A 12,209-nucleotide genomic window follows, 5' to 3' on the forward strand; every position below is an offset into this window, starting at 1 on the left:
TGAATGGGAAGAGGTGGGTTCAGTGTGGATCATCCCTGGGTGACCCTGCCCTGTTCCCCACCCAGGCTGCACCCTGTGTTTTAGGAGCACATGAGGGCCATGCAGTCTCAGATGTACCTGTGCCATGTGTCCTCTCTTCTCCCATCACTAGTGGCCCTGAAGGAGATACAAGTGGGGGCCCTGTGTGCCCAGCCTGTCCAGGAAGGACATCTCCAAAGGGTTGATTTGGTTGGGCCTCTGGTCTTGAGACCCCTGTAGGCCACGAGGTGGACCTCTACTTGTGGGGGACTGGGGTGGTGTTAGCTAGTGGAGTGGTTCAACCTGGACCCTGACCAGCGACATTTGACTGGGGGCCACAGAGTGCTCAGGTCCCCTCTCCTTCCCAGCATGCCCTTCGGCACAGCCACGCCAGCCCCCAGGGCAGGCTGAGCTTCAGGCCCAGATCTCCCTGTGCTGATCTATGTCCCCCGTCAGGGCCCACCTTTCAGGACCCCGAAACTCTGGGAGAGAGCATGGCCGTACCCACTGCACAGAGGAAGCTGAGGCTCCAGCGGTGCCCACAGGCTCCACCGGCCAGTGGAGAGCCCTGTGTAACAACCGTGACTCGATCGGGAGGCGGCCTGCTTAAGGAGCGTGTCCAGTCCACATGCTGGAGCTCCAAGGAGTGTGTTCAGGAGCCGTGCAGCTGCACTCGGCTGCCAGTCCCAAGCCCAAGTCCCTGGCCTGTGAGCTGAATGACCCAGGGGCAGCAAGAGGCCCTCCCTGCGCTATTCCCCCAGGGTAGAGGAGCGGTGGATGTGGTCCACCCTCATGGGGCCGTCTCGGGGGTCTCACGGGGCACCCTCCCCTGTTGCAGTGGACCCAGCCAGCCCCAGTCTCTTCCCACTCAGTCTCCAAAGCACCGACCCAGCCAGTCATGTGGCCATCGGCTGCCTGGTCCAGGGCTTCTTCCCACCAGGGTCCGTGAACATGACCTGGGACCACAACGGGAAAGGCACCTCCATCAGCAACTTCCCCACAGTGCAAGCCGCCAGGGGCCTGTACACCATGAGCAGCCAGCTGACCCTGCCGGCCGACCAGTGCCCAGAGAAGCAGTCTCGGAAATGCCACGTGAAGTACAGCTCCAACCCCAGCCAGTTCGTGGACGTGCCCTGCCTCACCCCTAAAGGTCCGGCCAGGGAGGGGTGGGGGCCATCAAGTTCCCATGGTGGAACCACGTCCCCCACTGGGGCTCCCCTCAGGCAAGAGTGGGCTCAGGCTGAGGGAGTGGATGGCGAGGAGGGGGCAGGGCCGGATCAGGAGGGAGGGAAGGGGACGAGGGGGTGCAGCGGTGCTGATGGCTCTGCCTCCCTCTCAGCAGGGTGCGAAAACCCTGCTGCCAGCCCCAGCTGACGCTGCATCGGCCCACCCTCGAGGACCTGCTCCTGAGCTTCAATGCCAATGTCACATGCACACCAAGGGTACCACCTTCACCTGGGAGCCCACAGGTGGGATGGACGCTATCCGGAGGACACCTGAGCATGACTCCTTTGGCTGCTACAGCGTGTCCAGTGTCCTGTCAGGCTGCGCCGAGCTGCGGAACCGTGGGGTCACCTTCTCATGCACTGCCACCTATCCTGGCTCTAAGAGCCCGCTAACAGCAACCATCGCCAAAGCCTCAGGTGGGCCTTGATCCCACCCGAGAGGAGCCACCCAGCATTCCACCGTGTGCCAGGCACAGACCTAAGCCTGCCTCCCCACACCCAGGTGCCCTGCCCATTTTACAGATAGAGGCTGGGCACAGGGTGCCCAGAGGGCAAAGGTTCTCTCTCCCTGCCCACACCCCTCACTTGCCTCCTCTATGCCCCTAGGGAGCCTCTCGCCACCCAAGGTCCACCTGCTGTCGCCACCCTCGGAGGAGCTGGCCCTCAACGAGATGGTGACACTGACCTGCTTGGTGCGGGGCTTCAGCCCCAGTGACCTGCTGGTGCTGTGGCAGCACGGGAGCTGGGAGCTGTCCCAAGAGAAGTACCTGACCTGGAGCCCCCTGCACAAGTCCGGCCCCGGCAACACATTCGCCGTGACCAGCGTGCTGCGCATGGAGGCCAAGCAGTGGAGGAACGGGGACAACTTCTCCTGCACGGTGGGCCACGAGGCGCTACCCCAGAACTTCACCCAGAAGACCATCGACCGCCTGGCAGGTAAACCCAGCCACATCAACGTGTCCGTGATCTTGGCAGAGGTGGATGGCACCTGCTACGGAGCGGCCACGCCTGCCCACCCTGCCCTCGAATAAATCCCACGCTGGCCCAAAGCAGCCGCATGTCCCTCTGGCACCTGTCTGGTCCTCTCGGCCTGGCCCTGGGATGCGCCCTCACACCCATGGGCTCGTGTGTGTGTGTGCACACACATGTGCAGGAGTGTGCATGCACAGTGACTGAGACTGAGCTGGCATGAAAGCTGGGGTGGCAGAGCCATGGGAGAAAGGCACAGCTGGTGGGTCCTGGGCACAGCGGACACCCTGGGAAGTGCCTGCTTGTATCCAAAAACCCCTCTCGGGGCAGCAGGAGGGGAAGAGGTGGAAGGGAGCTGGGCAGCCAGGAAGGGTCCGCGGCCATCATGCGTGGGCCAAGGTGTGAGGGGAATGGCCAGGGCAGGAGGGCTGGGTTCCAGGGCCCCTCACACCCTCGGTGGGCACAACAGGAAGATGCAGGCCAGCCCCGCTGACTCACAAAGAAGGGACCACCTGGCCGGGCACAGTCCTCTCCACCTGCCTCACACAGCTCTTTGTGCACATGGGCTCACACTCACGTGGACACACACACACATCCTCCACGTGCTCACACTCAATTGGGTGCACACACCCCTGAACCTTGTAGGTGTAGAATGTTCACAGCACAGCCCCTGCCCCGGGAAGGCAACAGGAATCCCCATTCAAGCTCCCAGTACATTCCCCAGGCCCAGCCCACTGCCCCAGGTCCTTCTGGCCTCTGGCCCCGGTTGCCCAGCTGGGCACAGCTCAGGGAGCGATCTCACAGAACTCCCCATGGCAGCCTCTGGCCCCTGCCCGATCCCCAACCTCAAGCTTCTCATTCCTCCCTGAACCCAAATATGACCCAGACTGTAGGGTGGGGGCAGGAGTGGGTAGGGGTCAGTGGGACAGGGCCCCTCCCAGCTCCTGCTTGGGGCTCCTGGCAGAAGAAGAGGAGGCCAGGGAAACAAAGTGGAAATGACAACCCCATGACCACCTGGGACACCTGGTGCCAGGGCCCCTGCTCTTGTTTTAGACACTTTCTGGGCCTCTCCAGAGTGCCTAGCCTTCTGGCTGCCTCCCTCTGCTCCCAGGGCCAAGATAGATGGGTACCCCTAACCATCCTGCCTACTGTTCCCCTCTTGAGGGTCCAGTCACTAAAGGGCAGTAGGAAGAGCAAGGCACTTACTGGGGAAACTCTGCCACTGTGAAGGTTTTCCAGCCACCAGGGACCCAGGACCTGCCCCAGGAGGAGCTTCCTAAGAGGACAAGGAAGGGAAGAGGAATAAGTAGATGAAGGGCTGAACCAACAGATAGACAACAGGCAGGTAGGTGGGAGGACCACAGGACATATGATGGATGAAAGGGCACACAATGGATGGATGACGGATGATGGATGGATGGATGGATGGATGGATGGATGGATGGATGGATGAAGAGATGAATGACTGAATGTGTCAGCATATGATAAGCAGGTGCAAATCCCATTTAACATGGGAGGTCTCTGCCCTAAGACTCTGAAGACAGCAGGGCTGCCCAGTGGCCTTCACCTGGCCCTCCTTCCTGCTCCTCATAGCTCATCAGCTACATTCCTTGGGAGGGCATCAGAAGGCCCATTGGGCCCTTGGCACATTAAACACAGACTCAGATCTGAGTCTCTAACTGGAGCAGCTGAGGGTGAGTGTGTTCATTTCTCTCTGACCCCATTCAGGGCCCAGGCCAGTCCAGCCCAAGAACAGGAGCTTGGTGAGGACACAGAGAGGGCTGAGATCCAGGAGGCCTTGGGCCTGAGTTCTCCTTAGAACAGCAAAGGCAATGCCCACCCTGTTGCCCTGCCACCTTCTCTCTCTAGGATGTGCTGAGACCCTCAGAGACAGGGTCCTATGGGCATCTCAAGATCCAAGAGGATCCCGGCCCCTTCCAGCCACCTCAACCTCAGCCCCGTGAGAGAAGCCACACTGCTGCCATCTTGGCCTCAGGGTGCTGGGAGGGGAGGGCGCTGGCTTGGCCCCCACCCACACAAGGGCATGCCTGCCAGGCTCCCAGTGTCTTACGGATTGTCCAGAGCCGCTGTCCCGGGTGGCGACGGACCTGCCACAGAAGGACCTGGAGGAGGACGCCCCGAGAGCTGGCCTGTGGCCCACCACTGTCACCTTGCTCACCTCTTCCTGCACAGCCTCTCCTACAGCACGGCACTGATCGTGACCAGTGTCCGGGGTCCGCCTGGCAGCCCAGAGGACCCCCAGTACCGAGCAGGGGCCAGCCAGGCCCAGATGGGGAGGCGGGAAGGCAAGGCAGTGGGCTCATGGCGGGGGATGGATGCTTGGCTCCCAGAAAGCATGCATGCCAGGGGGTCTTGTCTTCCAGGGAGGTCATCCCCGCAAGACATCAAGGGCAGGTGGGGAGTCCGCAGGCTCAGGGCGCCTGCCTCCCACCAAGCAGTCACTGAAGGATTCGGTTCAGTCTCCCGGGAGCCAGCCCAAGGCAAGCAGCCTGCCACCTCGGGAGCTCCCAGGCCGGACCTGCCTGTGTGTGCAGGGAGGACCATGGGAGAGCTTCCTCGAGTCCAGCCAGGCCCCAAGCTCAGTCCAGCTTGGAAGCCACCCACCCACATGCAGGCTGTCCTGGTGCAATAAACTCATCATGTTCTCTGATTCTGAGTGAGGGGAGGGACAAGGAATGGGGATTCTTCGGAGAGAACACCAGCCTCAGGACCCAAGGCAGGTTCACAGTAGACATGGTGGGGGTCCCTCTGGCCTAGGCCACCAGACCAGGTCCTGCATAAAGCATGGGTCTACAAGAGGGGAATCACCAAGGGGAGTATGAAATAAGACCCCCCACAGGAAATGGGCCCAGCTCCCCAGTCTGCTCACTAAGCCCTGATCCTGATCCCTGAGTCCCGGTTCTGATACTCGGAACCTGGACCTGTTCCCCTGGTTCTGATCCCTGGGCCTTGGTCCTTCCCTGGTTCTGATACCTGGAACCTGGACCTGTTCCCTGAGCCCTGGTCCTGCTCACCGAGCCCTGGTCAGATCACTGAGCCCTTGTCCTGAGGCCTGAGCCTGAGGCCTGGGCCCTCTCTGGTCCCCAGCTCTGGTCCCCAGCTCTGGTCCCCATTGCTCGGCCAAGTCTTGGTCTTATCCCGCCTTCCTCTGCCTCTGAAATGCTCTCATCATCCTGCGCCATCTCCTCTCAGCTCCTGAGTCCTGCTTCCTTGCCCGGGGTCCTGAGCCCTGATCCTCTCTAGCAAGTGACCCACCCGGAGGACAGGGAGCCTCCCAGGGGCCCTTCCCCTCTTGGTCCAGCACTGGATGAGGATGGAGTGACGACCCAGCACCTGGCTTCCTCCTTTCCAGTTCCCAGAGAGGTGCGCAGGTGCCAGGCTGACTTGGTGGAAAGAGAGTGGTCCCAGGCCCAGGTGGCCTGAGCCAGACCCATGACTATGGGAGTCTCCATGCCCAGAGGTCCACATGGGGAGAGAGGGCTTGGGCACATGGGGTGGGAACATGAGGGGGAGGTACTGGTGCTTGTTTTCTCTTTCCTCTCAAGGCTCTTGTGCCTGATCGCCTGCTGAAACTTTAACAATAACCCTATGGGGCAGCTGAATCATTGCGAGCACAGCCCAGCCCAGGTGGCCCAGCCAGAGCCTGCTGTTCTGAGGCCACGTCCCAAACCGAGTCCTGGACAGATGGGCCTGGAGCCTGGGCAGTGGACCAGAGCCCCGAAGAGCCCTTCTAGGGCAGTGAACACCCCCTGCCCCGCAGCCTGCAGAATGCCACAGCCCCCACCCCACAGCAGAGCCCAGCAGCCCAGGGTCAGCCCAGGATCACCCCGAATCAACCAATGTCAGCCCAAATCAGCCAGGTCAACGAGGGTCAAGCCCCAGAGAGGCCATGTTCAGCCAGGATTAGACAAAGGTCTGTCCAGAGTCAGCCAGAGCATCAGGATCACACAGGTCAGCTCAGGGGCAGCCAGGAGCAGCCTGATAGGCACCCACATGTCGGGGGAGCAGCCGACACAGGAGACTCCAGGGTGTCCTGACATCAGGCCCACTGGCCTTGGCCGTCATGGCCTGAAGGGTCAGGAGGGGTCCCGTTCCTTCTATTCCTCCTCACGTGGCAGCTGAGAACCTCCTGGAAGGAGCAGTCCCCTCGTCCCCATCAGGTGGTTGTGAAGCCGTGAGGCCAAGACCAGCCAGGATTAGCAAAGGTCAGCCAGGGCCTGTCAGTGTCAGCCAAGGACCCAGCCGAACGTGCACCCACTGCTCTGCCATCCACCCCGTCCAGGTCAGGTCATTGGGTGCCTCACCGGCCACAGGGCTCTGGGCCTGCAGCCCTCACAGGGCCTGGGGCTACGACTTAGCTGGGCCCGGGCGGGACACCGGCACTGCAGGGCCTGGCACAGACCGTGCCCGAGCTTGCACCCCATGGGCCGCTCCCTCCTGCTCCTCCGCTCTGGGCCCCCGGCCAGGGGCTGAGCATGGGCACAGCCCGGGGACCCCAGCAGCCACCCCCAGTGGGTCCTGGCCCAGGGCAGGCACACCTGACTGGGCGCAAGACAGGGCCACATCCTACACGTCCTACACCCAGGGACACTGCACCAAGGTCAGAGACAGAGACAGGAAAAGAGAGAGACAGATAGGGGAGAGACAGGGACAGACAAACAGAGGCAAAAACGGGGAGACGCAGAGCCAGGGCAGGCGAGAGACACCCACAGAGGGAGACCTGCAGAGGGGCAGCCAGACACAGACAGGAAGGGGCCAGAAAGGATGGCAGTGGGCTCAGACATCGCACACATGCGCGCACACACACATGCACACATACACTCAGCCACACTCTCCACCCTGCGCACATGGAACAGTTAGGCAAGCCCCCGACCAAGTCCTACTCCCACACACTCAAGTTCACCCACTTCACTCACATCCAGAGGTAAACACACACTCAACTATTTCACGCTCTCACTCAAACACACCCACACTCACACACTCTCACACTGATACACTCATACTCACACACTCTCACAACTCTCACGCTTACAATCCCTCTCGTGCGCACTCCTCCCTGCGGCCCTTTGGGCTGAGAGACACCCACTGAGCTCACCAGGCCGGGCTGCTCCCAAGGGGCTGAGAACGCCCCGGGCATACGGGCCCACCAGCCCCATGGCTCTCTGGCCGTGTGCCCCTGGCCTGCCTCGGGGCCCCGTCTGTGAGGCGGGCACGCGCCCTCTGCTTGGGGAGGCGCCGCGCGCAAGCGGTGTGGGAGCGCAGGGGCAGGGGGCAGGGGCAGCTGGGCCCGGTCCAGCGAGCTCTGAGTCAGAGCCCGGGGCCTGTGTGTGGGGAGGGGACAGAGCAGGTGGGGGCCCACCCGCAGCTCCGGGCCTGGCCCCGGGGGTTGCTGAGACGCCCTCTGCCCCTGCCCTCTGCCCCGTGCATTGTTGCTGTGCTGGCCGAGGTGGCGTCCAGGCTTCGGGAGACACCCAGCCCTGCCTGGGCCCAGCCAAGGGGCTGGGAGGGGGTGCCCTGCACCGGGAGAGGCTGGAGACCCTGGGGCAAGGTCACTGGGACCCCTGTGCTGGGGCTCAGGCCTGGGGCTGGTGCAGGGTCTCCCGCAAAAGACTGACAGCCAGGAGCTCGGGCCTGCTGCCGTGGGGACGGGGCCCAGGGGACAAACGCAGAGCAGGACAGGCCGCACGGCCTGACAGCGACGGATACGGTCAGGTGTCCAGAGTGGGAGGAGGGCCCTGGCGGGGCCTTGTGTGGGGCTGGGCATCCAGGGGGGCCTGTGGGGGTCTGGCCAAGGCCCTTCCCGCGGGGTCGGTGAGCAGCTGGAGAGGGCAGGCTGGGTGGGGAAGGGGCAGTGAGGAAGGGCGGCAGGGCCAGGTGGGCACCTCGAAGTGGGGGGAACACTGGCTTTGCTCTGACTGAGCCCAGTGCCTGGGGTGGCGTGGGGGGGGTGTCTGACTCTGTCTGCCTCCCCGCTCCTGTGCCTGTGTCCCGCTGGGCCTCCACGTTGGCCTGGCACACCGGAAGGCGCACCTGAAAACACTTGCTGGGAGGGCCCGTGGGTGAGGGGCCTCGGTGGGGTGTGCCCAGCGTGTCCACCCGCCCCAGCCATTTCAGGCGCCCCAGGCCTCGCCTGCAGCCCTCCGTGTGTGTCTCCGGAGGCCAGGAGGACCTGCAGACAGCATGCCATCCTTGTCACTCCAAGTGACGGCTCACAGCCCTTCGTGTCACAGAGACCTACTCGAGTTCCCCCACCACCTCAGCCTCGGGACCTGGCCCCCGTGCCCTGCACGGTGCCCTTTGTCCTTGGCGGTTCCCCTGGGGGGCTCGCCCTGCTCCCCTGCCCTCCCTGCAGTCCTGGCGGTGGGTGGTGGGCCCTGGGGCAGCCCCGCTCCTCGGGCCCTCAGTGCCGTGGGCTGCACCCCGGCTCTCTCTGTGGAGATCATGGAGCTGCAGGTGGGTGTGGGCGGCCACTGGCCATCGCTGCCCAGTACTGGCCCCCAGGCTTGCCCGTGTGGGGGCTCTGAGAGGTACCCGCATGTGGCTGGACCAGCCAGCTCCGGAGGCTCCCGGGTGTCACAACATCAGGCCCGCTGGCCTCGGCCTTCATGTCCTGGAGGGCCAGGATGGGCCCCATTCCTTTCACTCCTTCCTCACGTGTCAGCCGGGAACCTTCTGGAAGGAGCAGTCCCTTTGTCACCATCTGGTGATTGTGGAGCACAGGTCACTCTGGAAAGAGCAGAAGAGCCCGGCTTTTTCTAGATTCACCAGTTTGAGACAAGGGAAAACACAGTGGAGAAAGACAGATGGAGAAAGGTAGGAGAGACAGGGAGAGTCACAGAGAGACAGACAGAAAGACAGAGACAGAGAGAGAGACAGAGACAGAGGGAGAGAAAGAGAGAGGTGGACAGAGGAAAAGGCAGGGAGACAGATGAAGAGAGACAGAGGGAGACAGGGAGGCACAGAGAGGAAGAGAGGCCGACAAAGAGACACAGAGAGACAGAGAGAGGTGGAGGGAAGGGAAGAGAGAGAAGGAGACACATAAACAGAGAGAGATGGAGATAGAGACAGAGGGAGGAAGATAGAGGTAGAGACAGAGACAGACAGACACGGAGAGGCCGAGGCAGGGAGAAAAAGATAGACAAAGAGAGACGGGGACAGAGACAAAGAGAAATACAGAGGCAGAGAGACAGGGAGAGGCAGGGAGAGGCATGAAGGTCAAGAGAAGGGACGAGGAGAGTGTCCGAGGGAGAGACGGAGCCAGAGGCTCGGATGGAGATGGAGTGTGGCCAGGCCCTGGGCAGGGTGAGGACAGGGCAGGACGGGACGGGGCCAGTCAGGGCCAGGGAGGTGACAGGCCGACGAGGGCTCAGGAGCTGTGGCCCCACGTGGGCCCACAGTGCCCATCCCCACAGGACCTCCGGACAGCTCCCTGGCCCTGCGGAGCCCGGCTGTTCTCACCTGCGAAGCGGGACCAGCAGTGTCCCGGGGATGCTCCCCTGCAAGCCTCCCCTCTGCTCCCCAGGCCAGGCCAGCGGCAGGGCCTGTGGGCTTGGGTTACAGAGATGGAAACGAGCTGAGAACCACTTTAAATCGCTGAAGTCACCACGGGCAGCGTGGTCACTCTGTCACTGACCGAGATGGGCCTGGTAGGCTGAGTGGGCTCTGCCCCGGGGGAGGGGAGGGTCGCCTGAATCTGAGGCCTGGCCAGGCTGGCCATGCTGAGGGGGTCGGGGCAGAGGCGGGCTGCAGGTGGGGCGTCGGGGTAAGCTATTTCTGGAAACAGCCTCCGGGGGATAGAAGCATGTATTTCGGTGTGGAACAAACAGCCATTTGCATGTGCTCTCCAGGGCCCAGTTTGCCCCAAATGAGTCACTTGGGGAGAAACTGAGAGGAGCCTCCTCACACGTGCCTGGGGGAGGGTGGCAGCAGGGTGGGTAGCACTTGCTGTGCCAGGGCCTGGCTTGGGGCCCAGAGACCCCAGCAATGCAGCCCCCAGCCCCCCATGGGTGCCAGCTCAGCACTGAGCACCCCAGGACAGACCCTCTGGGAGGCCCCCAGCAGCCCTCTGGGGGGGGGTCCCCACGCAGATGGGAACATGACCCCCTTGGCTGGGCCTGGGGCTGGCCCACAAGGAGCCATGGCCCCACCACGCCCTTGGCCAGCAAGGACGTGGCCCCAGGACCCAGGCTGGGCAGCAGGGAGAGTGGCAGTGAGACCCCCTCTCGCCTCCAGGGCTCTGGGTGCCACAGGGGTGGACACGAGCAACCACTGAGGATGCGAGAGGTAGGGGCACCTACTGGACGTGGAGCTGGCGACAGTGCCCATGGGACGCTGGCCAGGGCCGGTGCCACAGGCGGACAGGGTGTCGCCGTCCGAACACGGGGAGGGGCCGAGAGGGGCCAGCGCTGGAGGAGGCCTGGCACAGCAGCCTTGTGAGGGCGGCCGAGGGAGGTCTCGCGGGCGGGTGGCGGTGGCTGTCGGGCACCCGGAGCGGGGGCAGCATGTGCCAGGAGCCGCACCATCCGTGCTACAGGATCCCTGAGACACCTGGAAGCTGACTTGTTGTCCTGGAAACTGGTGAATCTAGGCAGGGCTGGGCTCCTCTGCTCTTTCTGGAACGATCCACGCTCCACAATCACCAGACAGTGATGAGGTAGGGGCCTTCCCCTTCCAGAAGGTTCCCAGCTGACATGTGAGGAAGGAAGGAAAGGAACGGGACCCACCCTAGCCCTCCATGACCGATGACCCTCACCCCCAGGCTCTCTGCCTCCTTCTGTCCTTTCTGCCCTCAGCTGCCAGGGGACCGGGTCCGTGCATGGTAACTGACAGAGACACAGGGCTCAGTCACCCTCTGGCCGGGTCGCCCTCCTTGCCTTTCTGCTGTCTCCATTTCACTCTCCCCCACCCAGCCTGCCCTCCCCAGCTGCTCACCGACCCCGCGGGAAGGGCCTTGGCCAGACCCCCACAGGCCCCCCTGGATGCCCAGCCCCACACAAGGCCCCGCCAGGGCCCTCCCTCCCACTCTGGACACCTGACCGTATCCGTCGCTGTCAGGCCGTGCGGCCTGTCCTGCTCTGCGTTTGTCCCCTGGGCCCCGTCCCCACGGCAGCAGGCCCGAGCTCCTGGCTGTCAGTCTTTTGCGGGAGACCCTGCACCAGCCCCAGGCCTGAGCCCCAGCACAGGGGTCCCAGTGACCTTGCCCCAGGGTCTCCAGCCTCTCCCGGTGCAGGGCACCCCCTCCCAGCCCCTTGGCTGGGCCCAGGCAGGGCTGGGTGTCTCCCGAAGCCTGGACGCCACCTCGGCCAGCACAGCAACAATGCACGGGGCAGAGGGCAAGGGCAGAGGGCGTCTCAGCAACCCCCGGGGCCAGGCCCGGAGCTGCGGGTGGGCCCCCACCTGCTCTGTCCCCTCCCCACACACAGGCCCCGGGCTCTGACTCAGAGCTCGCTGGACCGGGCCCAGCTGCCCCTGCCCCCTGCCCCTGCGCTCCCACACCGCTTGCGCGCGGCGCCTCCCCAAGCAGAGGGCGCGTGCCCGCCTCACAGACGGGGCCCCGAGGCAGGCCAGGGGCACACGGCCAGAGAGCCATGGGGCTGGTGGGCCCGTATGCCCGGGGCGTTCTCAGCCCCTCGGGAGCAGCCCGGCCTGGTGAGCTCAGTGGGTGTCTCTCAGCCCAAAGGGCCGCAGGGAGGAGTGCGCACGAGAGGGATTGTAAGTGTGAGAGTTGTGAGAGTGTGATTGTGTGAGAGTGTAGGACTGGGAGTTTGAGAGGGTGTCATCATGTGAGGGCACAGTGTGATTACGAGTAAGCGACTCAGAATGAGCGTCAACTGTGTGAGTGAGCAAGGGCTGCGGGAGTGAACATGTGTGTGGGTCTCTGTGTTCATCTGCGTGAGTGTATCCGTGTTCTCAGCAAGCGTGGAACGGTGATTGTGAGTGAGGGTGTCTCGTGCGGCTGTACTTCTATTGTGTGAG

The 12,209-nt window shown here is 63.4% G+C and overlaps 1 gene segment (V, D, J or C); it reads left to right on the plus strand.

Moving 5' to 3' along the window:
• The first annotated feature begins 646 nt into the window (after positions 1 to 646).
• Positions 647 to 2,275, plus strand: LOC129080281 (Ig alpha-1 chain C region-like). The segment is given in 4 exon segments: positions 647 to 725; positions 857 to 1,184; positions 1,358 to 1,661; positions 1,851 to 2,275. Coding segments are annotated over 4 exon segments (1,136 nt in total).
• Positions 2,276 to 12,209: the final 9,934 nt, after the last annotated feature.

Source organism: Pteronotus mesoamericanus, unplaced genomic scaffold (assembly GCF_021234165.1).
Source record: "Pteronotus mesoamericanus isolate MK-2021 breed Mesoamerican mustached bat unplaced genomic scaffold, CSHL_Meso_final contig_87, whole genome shotgun sequence".
Taxonomy (NCBI): Eukaryota; Metazoa; Chordata; class Mammalia; order Chiroptera; family Mormoopidae; genus Pteronotus; species Pteronotus mesoamericanus.